At 40.6% G+C, this 22274-nt stretch overlaps 1 protein-coding gene across 4 annotated transcripts in view; it reads left to right on the top strand.

Moving 5' to 3' along the window:
• The first annotated feature begins 5423 nt into the window (after positions 1-5423).
• Positions 5424-22274, top strand: part of ADCY3 (adenylate cyclase 3) — a 69459-nt gene continuing 52608 nt past the window's right edge. The window contains exons 1-3 of one of the 4 annotated variants that reach the window (XM_087929852.1): positions 5424-6028; positions 6198-6694; positions 7488-7609. Coding sequence is in view for 2 of the 4 variants with exons in the window: in XM_026715944.2 (XP_026571729.1) it covers positions 7679-8362 (684 nt within the window). In the remaining 2 variants the exon portion in view is untranslated. Of the gene's footprint in view, positions 6695-7487; positions 8363-22274 lie in introns of all 4 variants that reach the window. The other 3 variants (XM_087929838.1, XM_026715944.2, XM_026715945.2) reach the window with 3 other exon arrangements.

Genomic DNA, 22274 nt, shown 5'->3' with positions numbered 1-22274 from the left:
TTACAGCATCCTCATCATCCAGTGATCAAAATTCAGGTGCTTAGCAATTGGTTCATACTTATGACCATTGCTGTGTCTTAGGGTCATGTGATCACCTTTTCCAACCTTCAGACAAGCAAAGTCAATGGAAGCCAGATTCACTTAATTGTGTTACTAACTTTTCAACTGCAGTGATTCACTTAACAACTGTGGCAAGGAAGGTTGTAAAATGGAGCAAACCTCACTTAACAAATGTCACTTAACAGAAAGTTCGGGTTCAGTTGTGGTCATAAGTTGAGGAATATCTGTATTTTTACTGTGCATGTTAACTGGAATAAACTATAAGGTCAAAATGATATGAAATAGTTAAAGAATACAAAATGTACAACACTTTATTTTTAATCCTTTATTTGACTTCAAATTTCTACATACCCACAGTAGTGAAATGCAACTTTTTAAAAAATTAATTTATTAACGCTAAACATTAATATCTAATATGTTCATACCAACCACTCATTGGGTGAAATTTATTCTATCAGTTGTGTGGTCCTTTGCTAGAATGATGCCCAAGGGCAATTAGCAATAGTTATTAAAAAAACTGATTTGATTATTTGAATTAACATGTGTGATGAATAGGAAGCATGTATCAGTGAGGCCAAAGCAAGGTATTTCCTTAGGAAAGTCCATTTGCATTAATATTCTCAGCCAAAGCTATTTCTATAATCTCCCAATCCACTTATCTGTTGAATGACCCAAGCAGCTTTTCCAATGTGTTAGTATTTCTTATCTAGTTGCTGCCAGTATGACTTTCATTACAGAGTTGTTCTTTCACCCTTAAATATAGAAAGTAGAATTAAGGTACACAGGAATCTGATACCCAGTCTTTGTTAATATAAAGGATGATAAACACAGCACAAAAAATCATTGGTTGCTCTCTTCTTTGGAAGAGATTGTGAAGACCAGACTCCTCTCGAAAACACTAAAAATCTCCACAGACCATTTTCATCCTGGACGTTCATATTTCGAACTGTTACCATCAGGGAGGCGTTATAGGTGTCTTAAAATGAGGACTAATAGATTGAGAAACAGTTTTTTTTTCCAAGGCAGTAATTGTCTTGAATCAAACAGTGCATATGTGATTCAGTAGTCTTCTTCCTCTTCCTCTTCCTATTATTATTATTATTATTATATTTTTAAATACTCTGTAGTATGATTGTGATGTGGTGTTTGGGGCACTGTGCTGGAGTAGCATTCAAATTTCATTGGATTCGTGGAATGCAATGACAATAAAGATATTCAAAGTTGCAATGGCACTGAAAGCAGTGACTTATTACCATTTTACAACCTTTGCGGTATCCCCATGATCATGTGATCAAAATTCAGATGCTTGGCAACTGACTGTTGCAGTGTCCCAAGGTCATGTTTTGTCACCTTTTGTGACAAGCAAAGTCAATGGGGAAGCCAGAATCACTTAACAACAAGTTTCACTGAACAAATGAGACAAGTCATAAAATGCAGCAAAACTCAACACGTGTCTCACTTAACAACAGAAATTTTGGGCTCAATTATGATCTTAAGTCAAGGACTACTTGTAGTATTAAGTATCTTGAAAAGAACTTCCAAATATTTATTGGAAAACTATATAGAAGAATTAATTCCACTCCCTTCAAGGATATGAAGGCTGTAAACCAAGTATGCACATACATAAAAATATACATAACACATACACACTATGGTCACATACTAAATTTGGTCTTTATCTAAGGGCATATTGGAAATATAAAGGACAACCTTGACATAGTGAGATGACCCATTGCCAAAGCTACAAACAGTTCAATGTGGATTTAGCCTGTATGCTCAAGAACAGGGGTCCCCAAACTTGGCAACTTTAAGGCTTGTGGACTTCCAACTCCCAGAATTCTCCAGCCAGCATAGCAGGCTGGAGAATTCTAGGAATTGAAGTCCACAAGTCTTAAAGTTGCCAAGTTTGGGACCTTTGCTCAAGAAGATAAAACACAAATGGGAGAGATACACTGGAATTTTAATATGGCCGTTCTAATAAAAAGTTTTAGGCCTATCTGTTCCTTGGTTTGATCTTGTAGTGCTTATAGGGCAATATTATAGTGATGTGATCTGGGTGGGTGGGATAGTCAACTCACTCTGAAAATCTCCACAGCAGTTTCCCCATTGTAGGGGAATAGGATCCATTTGTTTGGACTGACTGTGGTACCTGATGGACACCAGTAGGTTGGTTAAAGAAACACACGATTGTACCCGGGGTGGTGGTGGTTTTAGTGCACAATTCAACTGAGGCTTTAGCTATATGCATCACTACCCTCGGTTGACCAAATGATGCCCTCAGTCTTGCTTTTCAATGTCTGGAGGCTGGATGGGGAGGAATGAGTTTAGCTCAACCCTAACAAGACCAAGTGACTCTGGATTTTGCGACCACCAATCAGAGGATTTGCATCATTGGTTCTGGCTGGAATAGCACTCTTCACCAGAATAACTGCCTAAACACTTGGTTCCTACCGGAAGAGTAGGGGGAAGTCATGGCTAGGAAGACCTTTGCACAAATTCAGGATCAGGAGGCCCTGTTCATAGTCACTCACACTTTGGCCACTTGTAATTGGATTATTGCAACATACACTATATGGAATGGCCTTGAAGATCACTTGGAAATTAAGCTGGTCAGAATGTGATAGTGTGGGTGGTAAGGAGCAATTGAGCAATAGCTACCAGGGGAGCAGGCTTCAGCTTAAATGGCTCTTCTGGATTCTGTAAGTATTGGGGTTAGGTTTTGGATATATGTACTTTAGTTATGGACCAGTCCAAGGTGGACTTGGATGCCATTCTTATGGGGAAAAGCAGTTCGCATTAGTTGAAACCCATTTCATCTAAAATCCATGCTTTAATAATGTCATTGATTTATATTATTTTGATATAATACATCTAAGAAATTAATTAAAAAAACAATTCATTTGAAGGAGTTAAATAATTGTAACATGCACATCTCAAAAACATCCAGGAATGGGTGATTTCCTGAGGCAGTTCTGCTTTTGAACACCTCTCAACACTAGGAAGGAGTTTATCCTTCATTTTATCCCTGATCAGCTTCCTGGTTATTTTCCTCCATTAACAGTCCCCTGTTGCCCTCCAAAGCAACAGACAGCAAGTCTATTTCATTCTCTGATAGCAAACTTTCATGTATCAAAAGAAAGCAATTGTGTCTCCCCTTCATATTTATTTAACCCTTAATGTTTTCATTGCATTTTTTATTTGCTTTTTCAGACAGATGATCACTCCCCAAATGACTCACATCAATTAGAAGAGACACAGACCTTGCCCTTAGGCTACAGCCTAAAATAGGCAAGGTACATAAAGAGATGGACAGGGGAAGAAAAGGGGAAGGAGACTAATTCTCAAGGCCAGTGGGTGGGGTAGGGATGCAAATTGAGGTAAGTCATAACTCTGGCATTGTTTACTCGACTTTCCAAATCCTTCACCTTCATAATCATTCTTCCCTAGTTTGTGGACAGCTGCCATACATCTTAATTTAAATCTGCCTATGATGAAACTATTGGGGGAAGGACTACAAACTTCTCATCAAGGGCAGAAGTTTTATTTCCTAATTCAAAATAGATTCACATGATACTGTGCAGTCCCTCCCCCCCCCCCTTTGACTAATCATAACTTGGTTTCCTAGTATAAAGGCAGTGTGATCCAAAGCACAACACTAGCCACACATACATGTGCTGGCTGCTTCATATATGGATCTTCATAATGCTGGTGACTCCAACCTCCCAAATTCTCAGCCTGCATGGCCATTTCTGAGTTGGAGGAGAGTGGCATAATAGCATTTAAGTTCAAAAATACTTTCCACGCAGTATCTAATTTAATGGACCCAACCACCCACTAATGTAGTTAAAACACATATTAGCTCTGGTAATTAATTTAGATGAATATTTATAAAAGGATTATTTTAATACTGTACTGCAGTGTAATTTTCTCACTTTAAGCCATGGTGAAGAATCTTTTATTTAAAATTATTTGGTAAGCTCATCAGGCTGATGAGATAAACATTCAAAACCATCTATCTGTATATCTATGTATCTATGCATCTAGCTATGCATCTGTCTGTCCGTCTGTCTGTCTGTCCGTCCATCCATCCATCCTCTCTATTTATATCCCGCCTTTATTATTTTTACAAATAACTCAAGGTGGTGAATATACTTAATACTCCTTCCTCCTCCTCTTTTCCCCATAAAAAAAACAAAACCCTGTGACGTGGGTATGACAAAAAAAGGGACTGGTCCAAAGCCACCTAGCTGGCTTTCATGGCTAAGGTGGAACCAGAACTCATGGCCCAGGTACTTTCTTGCTTGGCACTTTAACCACTAGACAAAAGAGGTTCTAGTAGCTCTATAAACTGTTTTTCCTAGCTTTCTATTGCAGGAACATAATAAAAGTTGGCTATGAAAATACTTATTGCTCACACATGAGTCATTCATGCTCCCATTTTATAGGCTGAACAAACCATAGTGAAGACACATTGATTGAGGTCATGCATGGTGTAATGGTTTATTTGGTTTTACCTTAACATAGCATGTGACTCCTGCTAGACAACAAAGCATCTCTAATCAATTCATGGTGAGTAGTGTTACATAAGTGAACCCCTGTGTTGATTAAGAGTCCATCTTTAGACATGACAGCACTGTTCCAATATTTGAGGGGCTCCTATAAAGACGAGCGGGTTCTAAACTGTTTTCCAAAGAACCAAAAGGCAAGACAAGAAACAATGAATGGAAACTAACCAAGGAGAGAAGCAACCAAGGAGAAATTTCCTAAGGGTGAGAGCAATCAACCAATGGAATAGTTTGCCTTCCGAAGCTGTGGATGCTCCATCACCGGAGGCTTTCAAAAGCTTCCAGGAGAACCATTTGTCTGCAGGGTCTTGAAGCAGAGGGTTGAACTAAAAGACCTCCAAGGTGCTTTCCAACTCTTATTATTCTGTTGTATTCTATTTCGGCTGAATATATTGCAAGGCTCACAATACAGTACAGATGAAAATCAAAACTGGACAAGTGATGTTATAGTTAAGCAACCTGTGAATCTAGTCTTTCCGTTTCTTAGAACTTTCCAGGCCTGTTTTAAACCCTCAGGTTCAAACCGAGAGTGCATGAAAACGATGGCAAGGCACTTTGCCGAAAGTGTCCAGGGTATCTTTCTAGAAAGTTTAGTGGAGACCAGGACGGCGGAGCTTTGGGCATCTTAATAACCGCGTGGCGGGAAAAAGCAGGAGTGGCCCCAGGTGAGCTGTGGATCCTTCCTGCCAGGATGTTGTCGGCCCAGAGCACAAAGGGTTAGTTCTCCAAGGGGCCGAGAGAAAAAGGGTGGGATTTGGGCAGCTGTGCCGGTTTTCCTTTCCCAGGCTCTCCAGTACCGGAGCAGAGCGTGGGAGAGGCCGAGGAAACGGGCTGGCAGGGGTGGGGTTGCCTCGGCTGTCGCCTCAGCAGCCTGCTCTTTGGCGCTAGGCGCTTGCGCCTGCGAAGAGAACCGCCGCTGCCGCTGCCGCCGCCGCCGCAGGAGAAGAGAGGCGGCACGGTTCCCGGAGCGATCCTTCTTCGCGGGCCGGGGAGATTCGACGTGGAAGCCTGGCCAAGGGCTACCGAACCGGCCGAGGTCTGACGGCGAGCTCGCGCAGTCCATCTCGCTTTGGCGCCCTCAGAGCGAGCCTCGAAGCGACCGCCAACTTGGGCAGAGGCGCCGTTCCCAGAGCAGCCCCACTTGGGCTGCGAGCGCCGGGAAAGCAAAAGGCATCTTCCTCTTTCACCAGGTTCCTGGTTAGCAGAGATTCCGTGAGAGATGCCTCTTGGCTTGAATCTTCTCCCACTCTGGAGCTTCTTGGGGGCAGAAGTCCGGCCATTCCCGACCATTCCATCATCAGTCCGTGGAAGATTCTCCGTCTTGCCTTGTGCCGTGTGACGTTTTTCGGAAGGCGAGAGGGAAGCCAACTCCCAGCCCTCAGTAGCTCGGCGTTTTGACACGTGTGGGTGTTTGTTTGGCACTTTTTTGAGTTCTTTCCATCCCCACCACCGCCACCCTCGGTCTCCTTCATCGTTCGCGAAGAGGCCTTGCTTTGCTCCTCCTTTTTCTTCGCCTGCAGCTCAGGGAGGAGACCTTTTTAAAAAAAAAAAAAATCTCTCCCTTTTGTGCAGGGACACACGCAAACCCTCGCAGGCACAGCAGCAAGAACGTGGGTCGTCCAGTGACAGAAATAACCAACCGCACACCTTGGTGGGGGGAGCAAGAAAGAGAAAGATGATTGTAGATCACAGGTCCCAAACCGGAGGTACAGATGAATCCAGAGGCTCCATGTGACATGGATGAATAGAGAAAACTGAGGAAGGGGCATAGCTGAACTGGACTTCTCTGGTGGAAAGAAAGTGGGGTTTCTTCTGAAAAGATGGTGGCTTTATTTGGGCTGGGTTGCTGCTGAAGAGGCTTCATTTTCCCCCTTTGTCAAGCTCTCCATCTCAAAGTGGTAGCCAGGAAGAGGCCGTAAGAAGAGTCTTTGGCAGACTTGATTCCCACCTTTGTCACTCCTTCTCTGTGTGGGAGGAAGCTGAATATACACACAAGCTTAGATGTTTCAATGGGGCCTGATCCAAAGATTTTAGCCAACCTACTTTCGCAGACACTACTGAGGAAACTGGTAAGAAGGGAGAGCAATTTTCTGTGAATATGAAACTGAGCAGGGAGATACTGGACCTGATGGAAGAACTGAGGAAGATTGTGGGAGGGCGCAGGCAGAGTGGCCAACTTACTTCTATTCTTTCTACCTTATGGATTCAGGACCCTTTTCTGACCAGATTTGGATGATTGCTGTAAATTAGCAGGAGGGAATGAATCCAATATTTGCCCCAAAATTTCCTGTTTCTATATTTATTGAATGAATTTACAAGGCTTAAATCAGATTGGGTCAGTGGTTCAGTATGCTGCAAAATCAAGGCATGATAATATAGTTTGTTTGAGCACTGCCTGTACAATAATGTGAATATAGCCATTGAGTTTTGTTAATCCAGATGAAAGACTGTGAACGTTATTGATTTAGGGGCATGGGCATGAAACAGAAGCTAGAAAAGGTAAAAGAAGCAAATATATAATGATTGATTAGAAAAGTAACTTCGTTTTATCTTCCTTATATTTTTAGAAGCCAGTTGCTTTGATGTCTGAAATTATAAAAACTAGACTGACTAAGCTTTTTAATAAAATGCTTCTGAAACTTAGTCATATATTATAGTCACTTGTGTTTGCAAAATGTTAATTTTTAATGTATTCTTAGTACAAAATTCATTTGGGTATCAAAGGGAAATGGGAGTGACAGCTGATGGTGTTGGTTTTTATAGCTTGGATATTGATAGAAATTCAACTCATGTTATAGTAGGCCAGATTTGAAGGGAAGGGAGTCTGTCTTTTCCCCCCCTACTAATATATTTCTCTCTCAGTCAGGAGCTGTCATGTGTTGGGAAGATGACATCCTGAAAGTTGTCACTGGAAGAAGGCACTGAATACCTGCTCCTAAAGCTTCCATGCCTTCCAGGTTATTGGGAGCTGAACTGTCGCTGAGGTAACTTTTGGCTTCTAGGCAGATTCTCTTCACAAAGTATCTAAGAATTGGGTGGTGGAAACCAGCAGGATGCCTCGGAATAGGGCATTCTCTGAGCCTGAATACTCGGCAGAGTATTCTGCAGACTATTCAGTCAGCTTGCCTTCTGACCCTGAGCATGGGGTCGGCCGGACCCATGAGGTGACGGTGAGGAACTCGGGTTCTTGCCTATGTCTGCCCCGTTTTATGCGACTCACGTTTGCCCCTGAGTCCCTGGAGAACCTCTACCAGACCTACTTCCGGAGGCAGCGCCATGAGACTTTGCTGGTCCTGGTGGTCTTTGCAGCCCTCTTTGATTGCTACGTTATCATCATGTGCACAGTGGTGTACACTTCAGAGAAGCTGGCACCTACTGTGGCAGCATCAGTGGGCCTGGCTGCCCAGATTCTCCTCTTTATCCTATGCAAGTATCAACTCCTGCCTGATCGTGTCACCCGGAAATTCATGCCATACATTCTGTGGATACTGATAGCTGCTCAGATATTCTGCTACTTGGGTTTGAATTTTGCCTGCTACCATGAGGCCAGTGACACAGTTGGATGGCAGGCCTTTTTTATCTTCTCCTTCTTCATCACCCTGCCCTTGCATCTCATGCCCATTGTTCTTATCTCAGCCATTTCTTGTGGCATCCACACACTTGTGTTAGGAGTCACCATTGCACAGCAGAATCAGCAGCAGCTGGAGTCCATCTATGGAATCGCCTTGCTGTGGCAGGTAAAAATGATGTGTTGGTTAAAAAAAAAAAAGGAAGCCTGTGAATGAGTACAAAGGTGCATGTTTTCTTCTAGGCTGAAAGCTTCCCTTGGCTATTGAGCAGATTGATGGGAGCCATTAATTTAGTTTGATGCTGACGTTTCATGACAATGTCAATTGGTTACTTTCCGGTTATATATTTATTATAACTGAAATACAATTACAGTCATACTAAAAATTGCAAGATGGTAATAATTTTTGGAATTTTTTGGGGAATCACTTCCAAAACTTTTGTGGCCTAATGGAAAGGAAGTTAACGGAAAGGAAGGAGAAAATGGGATCTTTTGATTTTGGATGAAGGATTAGTGAGTTTGTGGGGGCAGATTAGTGCTGCAGGTAAAATGACTCCATGGAACTAGTTCACATATGTGGAATTCCAAGCCTAACATGCTTTATATCATTTGAATTTCTAGAATCTCAGCCATCATTTCAGAAAACAAGCAAATGGTACCATGGGTTTCAAGATCTCATGACTTTGAACACTGTTCATTGGCACTGCTGTGTAGGCTGTTGCTATGCTGCACCAGGGACCGGTTCTATGGAGAAAGGTTTTCCACGGACTGGAGGGGGCGTGGCTTTGCATGCTGTCTGCCTCCCGCGGATGGGGCTTTGCTTGTTTGCACGGACTGGTGCCAATCCACGGACTGGGGGTGGGGATCCCTGCTCTACATGAGTAACTGGCCCCTTCTTCCTATTCCACCAGATATAATAATACTTAGTTTCTTCTTGCCACACTGTTGCTAAAAAATACTGTAGAGTTTGTGGCAGAGAGAGAAAATCCAGCTATCAAGTCCAAAATGAAGCTTGTCACACAGATCTATCTTTAATAATTTAATTTTTTTTTTAAGAGAATATGCATTTGAAATGTTTCAAACATTGAAATCCAAAAAGCATTTGAGTTTGAATTTTATTTGGTGGGGCAGGGTACCAAAACAGAACAAGCCTGTAAATGGTATTATTGTGTAATGCGACAAATACTCCAGTTGAACTGAAAAAGCTTCTTGGATGAGAAGTGAAACATTTCCGGAAAAAAACTCAAGAAAGTCCAGTTACCTTTATGGGAAAGCACCTTTGGGACATGGCCTGAATGATTGAGAATCTCCATAGAGAATGCTACAGAGAATTTAAAGTTGATTTGATTTGAGGAAAAGCAGAAACCTTCTCTTGTAAGAGTAATCTTCCTAAAGAGTGCTACCAGTCACGTTTGTCATCAGAGATTGTCATGCTTAGATAAATTATGTGACTCTGTGGGCAGCCACAATTTTCAGTGAAGCTGAACTGATCTTATTTCCCCTCCACTCCAGTTTATCAGTGTCTTAACGTACTCTAAATACAATACTCAGTTTTGATATTGGCCATAATGCTGTAATCTAAGATAATGTTCAGAAGAAGTAGAGTGAAACCAAACACTGATTAGACTCTTTACTGAAAGTACTTTCCTCCTGCAGAGTTTTTTTTTTTACTGAGGTAGTGGGTGGGGAACCAGTTGGTAGCTAAGATCTTAAGTAAGAGAAACAGATAGAGGCAGTAGCTAGGAAGAGAAAAAGGGATGGGGGAAGGAAGAGAGAAGAGATCCAACATATACAAAGGCTTTCTGAAATAGAGTTGGCCTTGCTTGTAATCCAGTTGAATGAGCTTTGAATCATCTTATATAAGTAAAAGCAAATGTTGGATTTAGGTGTATGGTCAGCTGGTTTTTCTATGACTTATCTTGGGATGGAATGAATTCTTGGTAGAGAAATTTTTCCTCCCATATCCTGTTTTCTCTGGTGTTTCTACATTGGTCTCACACAGTGCAGTTGACTTAGTGCCCATATGAATACATTCACTGTGATTTCTAAACCATGGTTTATGGCATAGCATGGCATGCTACTGACTTATTGACCAAATAAATCATGTTTTAGCATGGTACATGAGATCAGTCCTTATTTGGTTCGCTTGCTTTAGTTAGGTCTGGCTCAACTGCAGTTGCTTGGCATGCTGATATTTTGAAGGTCAGTGAGAGCCTTGCTGTATGTGCTCCAAATCAGACCCTAGGAATCTGAAATCTCCTAATCTGAAATTTCCTAATCTGAAATCTGAGTTTTCTGATTACAGTTCTCCTCATGTTAAGTGGCATGTCTAAATTGCTTAAGTTTCTGGGACTTGCAATCTGAAAATTACATGCTCATATAAATATTTTACATCCAGAAGTTGGAAACGGAATACGAAGGCATGCAAGTGGCCATGAAAATAGAACTTGCTATACAGTATTGTTGCATCAAGAGTGATAATCAATTTGAAGTCCTCTCAATTGCAATGAGCCACAATTCCCCAAACCTTCGGCCAGTAGGTCCTGGTGGAAATTAAGGCATGTGATCCAACACATTTGAAGTTGAGAAAGGCTGCTTATGAGTTGTTAGTAAATCAGCTAGCAAGCGTGAATGACTGATTAGTAGATTTATGGTTGGGTTCAGGGTCCTGTTAGGGGTGTCAAACTTGTGGCCCACAGGCCAGATGCATCATGCACTGGTCATGACCACCCCTGGTTTAGCGAACAGGGGGGGGGGGAAGTTGCGATATATCACATGATGACATTACGATGCAAGTTTAGCACCCCTATGTTAAAAGCTCAGCTAGGCAGGAGCACCTGTCTTGGGAGATTGTAATGGAGCAATATTGCAAAAGAACAATCTTATAAAATTGACATAATAAAAAAATAAAATCTTAGAAAGTAAATGGACCCTTTTGATGATACCTGTAAAAGACAGGCTTGTGCATATTCAATTCCTTGAACAATATTTTGCATTCTGTGGTGCCCCAGATGAAAAAAATGTACATACGCACATATTTACAAAACTCTGTCATTGGACATACTAAAAGGATCCATGTTCCAGGTTTGCTGAAATTCTGGGTCTGCTACAGGAAGTTTATATGTTAATCCCAAAGTGACTGTAAAAGGGGATTATACTTTGTTTATATTTTGTTTGAATTTAGTAACCAATGAACTCCAATAGACTCTGGGCAGTGTACAAAACTAGAACAACCATTAAAAATAGAGCAAAATATTAAGCCAAATTGATAGCCCAGACTAAAATAATCTTACAGACAACAAAAATTGGTTCTAGACTCTACGCAAACAATAATACATCAGCTCCAGGTTTCCAGAGCTTTCCAGAATCCTAGAAGAGAAGATGCCGTTCTTCTCTGGTGGGATGCTGTTGCCAAGGAGAGGCACATGCTACTTCAACCCCACCAGATGACAAATGGAACGGGACAAAAAAGAACATCACCAGAGTTGGAAGGACCTTGGAGGTCTTCTAGTCCAACCCCCTACTCAAGCAGGAGAGCCTATACCATTTCAGATAAATGCCTATCCAATCTCTTCTTTAAAAACCTCCAGTGATGGAGCACCCACAACTTTTGATGGCAAGTTGTTCCACTAGTTCAGGGGTGTCAAACTCGCGGTGTCACGTGATATATTGGGACTTTTTTCTCTTTCGCTAAACTGGGCGGGGCCGAGGCCAGCACATGACACATCCAGCCTGCAGGTGCGAGTTTAACACCCCTGCACTATTTGATTGTTTTCACTGTCAAGAAATTTCTCCTTAGCACACCTACTCTGCCAAAACATACTGAGCAGGCAGAAACGATAGGAGACAATTGGGGCAAGGCCCTATGTCATACAGGGCTTTATAGGTATTACCAGCACTTTGAATTTTACTCAGAAGCTGCATGGAACCAAGGCAGCTAGTTTTGTCATCTATGAAATTATGCCGTGCTTTTAATTCATGGATTGGAGCAGCTGCTTTACTTCCTTTCACTGCTGTTTACCAGGCACATTGGCTAGTTGAGGTAGATTGGGTGAACTTAGCTCTTCATCAAGGTGGAACCATTTGCACTTGTAGGATGTTTTGCTATATCAGTGGAGTGGAGTGTGTCTCACGGAGAGGAAATGTCTCCTTGAAGCAGTTTGCCCACAGTCCACACTTTGTCAATAGCTACAGCTGCCACTGTTGTTACATTTCAAACAAGGCAGAAATGAAAATGCCATATACAAGAAAAAGTGCCATGGGCAATGGGAGAATTTGAAACTCTTTTTTTCAATATAGAAGTCTACGTAACTAATGTTCAGGTTGCTCTGATGCGATGTGATAATCCTTGAAAAGCCTCACATTTGAATTTTGCAAGAGGATATGTGCAACAAAGTTTTGATATTGTCAAGATGAAGGCAGTTAAGGGTTCTTTGTAAAAGTCAGGCATAGCCAGAAAAATAGATCTGTTATGGTTGTTTGCAGGTACCAAATATTCTTCAATAATTATTCCTTTATTAATGAAGAACTCCCTTGAAGCAAAACCACCTGGGTTTCTCTGGGCCATTCTTTAGCACAGTCGTTGTATTAGTGGTGAATGAATAATGTAAATTGTCAGAGATATTCTGCAGCTTCAGTGAGCACTATATATAGTCCTGGAGTCTCTTACGCTCAAACAGAGATAAATGTGTTATGTGTAAGAAGTGGCCTTCATTTGGCATGAATGGAATTCTGTCTTTCATAGAGCAAAATGGCACCAAAGTTGTGACATCTTAATCATATCACTCAAGGGCAAATAGCCCAGCAAAATATTTTTCCACTCATGAAACATCTTTTGAGAAATGCAGAAGCATCTGTTGAACCAGTGATTTCCATGTTTCCATATTGTCGATGTTTATTTAGGACTATCTCTCATTATGACTTGGTGTTAACCATGCTACGAGATAAGTAAGGATATGGATTAGATTTTTTGAAATAAGTTACCAAATTCCCTAAAGCACATTGTTGCTTGGTGCCTTAAATGCACAAAAACCACAGTGAATATAATTCCAAGCTGAAATGTTTTTTTTTTCTTTTTAAGTAGAACAGAAGTCTATTACAGCAGAAAAAGAAACAAATTTGCTGTCAAATGGCTATGAAAATAGGTCAGCTTGCTGTAGAATATGGATATAAAATAACATATTGAAAAGTAAGATGAGAATGGTGATGGTATAATTATGATTATAAACTTAGTACTCTTAAAAAAACCCAGAATGAATTCTCTAGGGAGAAAACTGAATTGGACTTACACATTTTTTCCTAGACCTAACTTGTTTTGTCCAGTAGTATATCCTTACTTGGGCAGCTAGCATCCTGAAAAAAACCACAGTATTATTTATTTTAGGCCTTCCCAGAATACTAAATATCTAGAATGTTCTGTTGCTAGTCATGTTCAGGATATCGTGCATTATTACAAACAGATCCCTCTAGACAATTTCCCCCCAAACAGATTAATTTTTTACACAATCTGGGAATGTTGTTTTGAATGGCTATCTATCATTATTCTTCTCCAAAATTGTTTTATATTTCTTATTGTTTATGGTTTTAGAATAGAGGATAATGTTTCAAAACATGGGGGGGCAGGGGGGGAGGCTACCGGTTCGGCCTGGTTCTATAGAACCTGTAGCTGCGAAGAGCAGCTGACACCGAACCAGTTCGGTGTTTGGCCCACCCGCCTGCCTGGGCTCTGGACTGCCCTTTATTCCCTTCTTTTCCCTCCTCAGCGACTTTGCGCAGCACAGCTGAGGTTGAAAAAGCAGGAAACGAGGATTTTCAAATGCTGCACACTCCAGTGCAGTGTTTGTCAATTGTCTAGGCAGCACAGCTGATGATTTCTTGCAAATGCTGTACACACAATTGTCCCCAGTTCGGAGAACCGGCAAATCGTTCCACTGGCTGGCCCTGCCCCTCCCCGCCCACTCACTCCTTACCTGGCATGTGAGCCATCCAACTTGCCTGGTTTGGTAAGTTGCTATTTTTCCTTTTTTTCCCCCCGACCACCAGCTCTTCTGCTCTGGCAGGAGATTTAGATTAGTTAGAAAGCAAGAAATCCTTGGATTTCTTGCTTTCTAGGTAATCTAAAAGCAGAGCCGAACCTTCCTTAGGACTGAAGCTTTACAGTGCAGACTCAGGTAGTTGATTGCAGATAGATTGATTGTTAGTGTTTGGGGATAAACCCCCTAGCAGAGTGTGCAGCAGCAGTCAAGCCAGGCAGCCAAATGAGAGTGAGGCTGGGCCCAGGAGTATACACACACTTGAGACAAATACACTGTTTGTGGTTTAAATAGGTATTTAATTCATACAGAGATTAAGAATAGTCATTCAGTCCATATGTCAGTATCCAGTTTATCAATCCAGTTATCAAGTCTTTTAAACAGTAAATACAATGTCTTTATCTGCTTGTAATCTTCTTGTTATGATACCTTTCTCTCAAGTACAATGCTGAATCCTCAGCTCACCAATACAAACAGTCCTTGTGTTCAGGTGAAATGGTATCAGGCACAGTAGCCTCCAAAGGTAAGCAGATAGACTTTCCAACACACAGCAGGCAGCAGACCTGGAACAGTAACCAGGTGCATCCAGAAGCCAGTGACTCAAACAGTTGCATCCAGAAGCCGGACTCAGACAGTTGCATCCAGAAGCCGGGGCTATTACGTTTCCCCTCCTACCTATATGGCTGCCTGCAACCGCACCCACAATGACATTGCAGTTTCTTGTGCTTAAAGCTACATAGCACTTAATCCTAGGTTTATATATTTATTCAACCCAAACCAGTTGGAGTATCCATATACCCAACATTGATCTCTAAGTGAATCTGTGATTCTGTGAGCAATTCAATCTGCCTGCCTGCTTTGCCTGCTTTTGGGTAAAAGTTGCTCTTTTTTATAAAAAAATCCAATATTTACATACATGGTGTGTTGTGAGTTAATTTTGTGAGTTTGCTTGCCAGCAAATTTTATGAGTTTGCTTGCAAGCAAATTTTATGTGACAGACTCAGATAGCTGATTGCAGATAGATATAGATCTCTAAGTGAATCTGTGATTCTGTGAACAACTCAATCTGCCTGCCTGATTTTGGGTAAAAGTTACTCTTTTTTATAAAAAAATTAATATTTACATAAATATTTATAATATTTACATACAAGCCATGCCCATCCAGTCACATGATGACCAAGCCACACCCAGTCAGCAAGCCATGCCTACCCAGTCACATGACCACCAAGCCACACCCACAAATTAGGCCACACCCACGGAACCGGTTGTTAAGAAATTTGAATCCTACCCCTGGGGGAGGGGGAATGGCAGAAAGAGTCTCTGGACCCCACCAGTTCAAATTCTTCAGCTGATGGGGTCTGCAAAATACCCCCCCTGCCTAACTGGATGGGACGTGCCAATGTAATGGGTTAAAATGGTTCCACAGATTAAAAGTGGCAAGCTTAAAAGACCTGTGATTTTGCCTAAAACTCATTCTAGGTCATGACAATCTGATTCATCCTTGCTGTACATTCAAATATAATGGTAAAACTTCTAGTCGGCAAGCAGTGTTTTAAAAGGGAAAATCCTTTAGAAAAACCAGAAAAATAATTTTGAAGCCTCTTGAAACCTGCAGCTCTCAGGAGAAGTCATCATTCCTGTGTGTGAGACAATAGTTTGCATTTTAAGAATCTCCCCCTCACCCCCAGTTAGGTTGTTCATAGCAGTTGTGGATGTTAACATTAAAGATATGAGTATGTCACCAACCAGGTATAGTATGCTTATTGCTATTTCTGGAGTCATAGAGCTTTGTACAGCTGGTGCACATGCCAGTTTCCCCTCTTTGGAGCTCACACCTCTATGTTTTTGCACATACAGAATTTCTGTAAAACCTGCATTTTGAAACTGTACAACAGATGGGAAATCATGGTCTCAGATGGGAAATCATGGTCAGTTTAATTTCATTAAATTGAAGGCAAGCAGGCGGTCAGATGAAAAATGACATTGCTTTCTATGCATCTGAGTTCTGCATTCTACCTTTTCTGTAATAGTTTAAAAATGACAATCTAGCTGCATTTCAGAAACGATAATACTTCAAAATGAATATATACATATAAATTTCAACCCGTGAAATGTCCTTCTGTTTTCTTTAAAGTATTTTTTTATACTTGACAGATTATCTTGGGATTTATGTATTTTGTCTGTGTCAATTCACAAAAGGTAATGTAATTTACTTGTAAAAAGGCTGACATATGCTTTAGAGCAATGGCTGTATACTTTGCTCTTGTTAAACAAATAAACTGAGATGCTACCCAAATTTTACATCATGAAAAAAACTAAAATCTGCAACCTACATCAAGAAGAAGCTAAACCCTGCATGCTAACTCTGTTGTGTTGCAGTACAATAAATAGTTGTAGAGTTGCAGTGACAGCAGGGATTAGTTTGGCTAAATTCCCAGAGAGCAGGGGCAGGCAGAAGCATCTTTGCCACTGATTGAGCAGCTCTGCTCCAGTTACCAGAGGCAGCACATGTAGAAAGGCTGGGAGAAAAAAAGGAAGGTTTCTAAGAAGGCAGGGGGTACAGAATGGTAGAAAAATGGAAGATTGTAATCAGGAAGGGTCCCAAAGAAAACTGGAACCAAACTCACAGAACAGAAGTGGGGAAAATGGGAAATGTGTCAGAAGAAATACATGTCAGAAAAAATGGAAACTTAAATCTGACTTCATGCTTCTAGTTAAGGCACAGGCAGATTTAGGATTTTTATCAGAACCCAAAAGTTTCTGATACAATTGTGGTAGGTTGCTTGACCATAAACTAAAATGAAAATATTTGTGGTGAGAGCAAGATGGAGCATGGTGTAAATGATTCAAAAGTGGGACTAGTCACCAGTTGCATCTACCGTGTTTCTCCAACAATACGGCCTCCACCAATAGGAAGGCCCAGCATGATTTCTAGGCATGAGGTGAAAATAAGCCCCGCCCCCAAAATTTAGACCATGCGTTTCCCCGCCATTTCTCACATCGTTCATTAGAACTACACAAGGTAAAGAGAAATGGGGGGGAAGGGCGGGGGGATGGGGAGAAAACTTGCCTTTAGGAGTGGCCAGCAGGTAGCCTAGGCTAGAATACCCTGATAGCTGATAGAAGCTCCCTTGAAGGCAGAGTCCCCAGCCACTTCAGGGCGAGGCATGTCCCCTTGCCTTTAGGCAGTCTCTTTTGGGCAATGGAAGCTCCCCAAATGCAGTCACCAGCCACTTTGATCGGCCAGTAGAAGCGGCCTCGTGGCGAGGGGCGTGTGTGTATGTGTGCGTGCTCGCCCCGAGACCACTTCTACCGGCCGATCAAAGTGGCTGGTGACTGCATTTGGGAGCTTCCATCGCTTGAAAGAGACTGCCTAAAGGCAAGGGGACATGGGCAGCCATGTCTCGCCCTGAAGCGGCTGGGGGCTCTGCCTTTGGGGAGCTTTCATCGTCCGATAGAAACGGCCTCGTGGAGAGATACGTGTGTATGGGCCGCTCTAGGTGGAGGAGGAAATTAAGTCACCCCCGAAAAGACGGCCTAGCCGTTTTTTCAGGGGTCAAAAAAAAATAAGGCCCAGCCTTATTTTGTGAGAAACACGATATGTATCATTCATATGCATGAACTGTCCATAAAATTATATTATTTCTTGAATTCTCATGAATCGGACTAATTCTAGAATGATTTGGCCAGAGGAACCAATGAATATTTCTGTTTTATATATGAGAAAAGCTTAGTCTGGTAGGTGACTTAGCACATATCCAACCAGAAAGGAGTTTTGCATCTTCTTTTTCTTTTCTTTTCTTTCTGCTGTTGCTTACTTGTCAAGGTTAATGAAGATCTATTGCAAATCATCAGAGATCTAGCAATAGAGACAAGTCTACCACTTCCATATTCCTGGTTAATTTTGCTGATTGTTTTGTTCCTGCCAATAAAGGGACAAGTTAGTGACACCCCGCCCCAATCATTTGGCCTTTTAATGTATTAAATTCACCAATTTAATAATTTTGGGCAACATAGTGGTTAGTGCCTATAGCTTAGAGTTTCCTTTTTGATGCTGTGTTGGCAGCCATATTCTGTTGGCTTTATATTAGAAATACTAAGAAAAGGTGACTCAACTCTTAACTAGTTAAACAACCATCTTCCCTCAATAGAAGAAATGAGTGTGTGTGTGTGTAAGTAACTTAGTTTAAAACTTGAGAATAATTTATAATTTTTAAAATAACAAAAATAACAAAAGCAATGAAATAATGAATGAGAGAAATTATTTGTGAACAGATAGCAGTGCTAATATATTTAAAATCATTCAATAGCCAAATGGAACTAAAAGCATTTAAAACATAATTAAAATTAATCAAAGAGGAGAAAAGTAATGCTGCCATAAATGAAGCTCTCTCCCGTACTTCTATGAGCATCTGTTAACAGTGAGATGACCAGATAAATAGTTCTTCAGCAGATTCATGCATGTGGAAGCAAGTCCTTTATAGGTAGTTCTAGCATCCTGAACTGTCTCTGGAAAGAAACTAGTAGATGCTAATGTATTTAATAACAAGACCCAATATTGTTAGTAAAACACACACTAGAAGAATTTTTTGCTGTGCAATTTCCAAGTAGTGTATGAGACCAGCTTCCTGCAATCAGAAGTAGTGAAACATGCATTTTGTTGAAATTACAAGTGTTTAGGTTTAATGGCAATAAAAGTGGGGGAATTGTCTCTGTTATTAATCAAAATGAGAGACCTGCTAAGGCTGATTTTGGGAGTCATGAAAGAGTAGAAAATCATTACTTCATAATATGTTATGGTTGTTACAGTGCTTCTACATGGGGAAGGCATTTATTAAGTTTTCTACAGCACAAGTTCAAATCATTTCCCCAGACTTAAGTACAATTCACTTTGTTGCTGGCAGAGGGATAATTACTCTACTGGTTGTAAGCTGATTTATGGCCATAATAAAGATTTGATTTGATTTGAGCTCCACTGCTTCAATAGGAAAAATGTTTTAGTCCAGTCTTGAGACTAAAGAGATTTTCTAGTGAAAGAAACAATAGAAATCAGGATTTTGTTTTATGAATGGTAGCAGGAAAAACAATGTGTTTTAAGGAAGGATAGTATTGATGGTTGGAGGTGTAAAAGGCGTCTACAGAGTTGTCTCAGGATATGTTAATGAACAGTATGTGATGCCATGGTTTGGGTTGAAGTTTCAGGAATTTGTGCTGATCTGGAGGTCCTTATTTTTCATCATCTTGTATAAATTTGTTACTGTCTTCTTCCCTAGGAGTTAATCTTCTTCCTTCTTTCTCCAGCACACAGTCCGTTCTATCTTTTGTTGAATTCATTAAAATGAAATGATATATAATCACCACCTTTTTACCATCAATTGTCAATTTGCTAAGCATGGTTGTTTTTCTCATTTTCCAATTCTATTTTGCAAAAAATAATTTTCATGCTTTCTTTTAAAACTTCTTTACTATTATTAAGTCTCATCATCTGCAAATCTCCTGTAACAAAAATAGAATACTAGTAAATATTTATTTACTAGAGGAGAAGACCATTGAAGTCACCCATTAGATTTATTTCTGAGTAATATGTAGATTGTACTCTGCCTTTAATCTTGAAAAATGAATATAAATCCATATTTCAAGGCAGATTACATAGAATTTGAATGAAAAAGCTAAGAGTCCAAGAACATACTTTTTAATAGCAACCAAATCTGGCCCTTCTCTTTGATGTATCTCCACTTGTGTTACCCAAAGAATATTCTTAAAGACTAATATGTGATCTCACATGGCATATATGTTTCTCTAATATTGATGGATGTTATTATTGGCTATGTAATGCTGTTTTTAAGTGATCTATGAATGTGTATAATGTACATGTTTATACAGTGGCTAGATTTACTGAAATTGAGTAAATAGATTATATAAAAATGAAGTTTTTCTACATTTACATTAACCAACAAGTGAGAGTTTACAACTGAAGCAAAGAGGCAGCCCACTCCCGATTTGAAATGCATCTGGGTGACCCAGCTCTTACAGTGACTGTCTTGCAAGTTGCTTTTTGGTTTTCTCTGTGTTGATCATTTTGATGGTACAGGAAGTACCTAGCCAGGAAAACCTTGGCAACGCAGCATGCCCCAGATGGAAAAAGAGGAACATAATGTTCAGAAATAAACATTGTTTGCTGAACCACTTTATTATTATTATAATTGTTATACAAACCTTTGGAAAGTTCCCTCTAGGGAGGTAATATTAATAGCCTGGGTGTATAAGCAAAAATGGCAGTTGAGGAGTGAGCAAAAGAGATAAGGATCAGATCTGGACAGTCTGTTTGATTCTCTTATCCCAAAGTTAATTGTACTGTTTCCTCCTTCCATTCCTCTCCCCAGATTAGCTGCAAGCTACAGATGTTCTAAGGATTTGAAACCTGTAAATTCCATAATAAAAGTGAATAAAGCACCCTGCTCCTCCCAAGGCTAAGCAAGTGATACTCAGTGTAGATGATGCCTGCAAACCTGGTGTCCTTCAAGAAACTTCACAATCAAAACTCTTTGCATAATGATTTCATGAGGTCACTCATATCACGAACATTCTGGATTAATGAATTTTAGCCATTAAACCCATGCCATCAAACAAGAGCACATAGTGATGTTCATCAGGAGAAAACCGTGCTGATCGCTGTTGGAAGGTATACTTAATAAACTGTGGAAAATCTCAGAGGAATTCCCAGTTTGATACCAGGATAGCCTTGTATATATTTACCCTGTTGGCACACACTAATTTAAGGTCTATATAAGCTCTGTGCTAAGGAAAACTAGAACTGTAATTCTCTGAGAGGCAGAGAGGGATCTTCATTAAAGTCTTTCAGTCTGTTCCGTAGGATAGCTGTGAGATTTGATATGTTCTGAAATCAATGAACAAATTGGATTTTTTAAAAAACATTGCTTATAGGCTCATGGTAGAGTATGATATAATTGAATGAATTGTTTTACATGCTCAGAGGCACTTTGGTTTTAAGCCACACTGAAACTGTTCCAGGAAGCTCATTAATGATAAACAGTTAATTCAGTCCTGCATCACATTGATTTGCCAGAAAAACATTCATTGCTGTGTAGCTTAAAATTCTGCCACTTTTGCTTCATAGATTTTATAACCTTTTGTGTGAGGAGCTTCCTGGCCTGTTCAGTGCAACGTTATTCAGAGGAATTTATGTCTCTGGAGGTAGTCCTTGACTTACAACAGTTTCTTTATGATTGTTCAAAGTTACAGTGGCACTGAAAAAAGTGACGTATGACCGTTTTTCACACTTAAGATGATGGTTAGATAATAATCCCCATGGTCACATGATAAACATTCAAATGCTTGGCAACTGGTTCATATTTATGATGGTTGAAATATTCCAGGGTCATGTTATCACCTTTGGTGACCTTCTGATGAGCAAAGTCAAATAAGGAAGCCAGATTCCCTTAACAACCAGGTTAGCAACCTAACAACCGCAGTGATTCACTTCACCTCTATGGCAAGAAAAGTCGTAAAATGGGGCAAAGCTCACTTAACAAATGTCTCACTTAGCAACGTAAATTTTGGGCTCCTCTGTGGTCATAAGACAAAAACTACCTATATTTATGTTACAATAATGTTACAGTATATGTTTGGGATTATCAGCCCTGCTGGTCTTTCTTTCCCTTTGTGCTGCTTCTCTGCTGTTGGGGTTTGTTTGTTTGCAGACACTTTGTCTCCCTGCCCTCTTTAAAGCTAATTGCTTGTGTTTAACGCAGGCAACTGAAGCCCTGAACTGTATCCACAGGGAACTATCTGCCTCCTGAGTCAAAAGTGTACACAATAATAACACGCAAAGCCAATGGATGATTTTAGGACTGCTGTGGCTCCAATCTTCCATAGGAACAAGACCTTTTGATTTCATCCCATGTTATGTGGTTCTGAGAGGAGAGGAGCTGGTGTTTGGGAGCTGGTGTTTTCACAGTCTTTCCAAATCACAGTGGAAGACAGTTCACCACAGGAATCTTAATGCTGTTATTTTCATGCTATATTTGC

The sequence above is a fragment of the Pseudonaja textilis genome, chromosome 1 (genome assembly GCF_049901715.1).
Source record: "Pseudonaja textilis isolate UNSWEBS1 chromosome 1, rPseTex1.2, whole genome shotgun sequence".
In the NCBI taxonomy this organism is placed as follows: domain Eukaryota; kingdom Metazoa; phylum Chordata; class Lepidosauria; order Squamata; family Elapidae; genus Pseudonaja; species Pseudonaja textilis.
The sequence above is the reverse complement of the archived record's forward strand: the minus strand, read 5'-3'. Positions and strand labels throughout refer to the sequence as shown.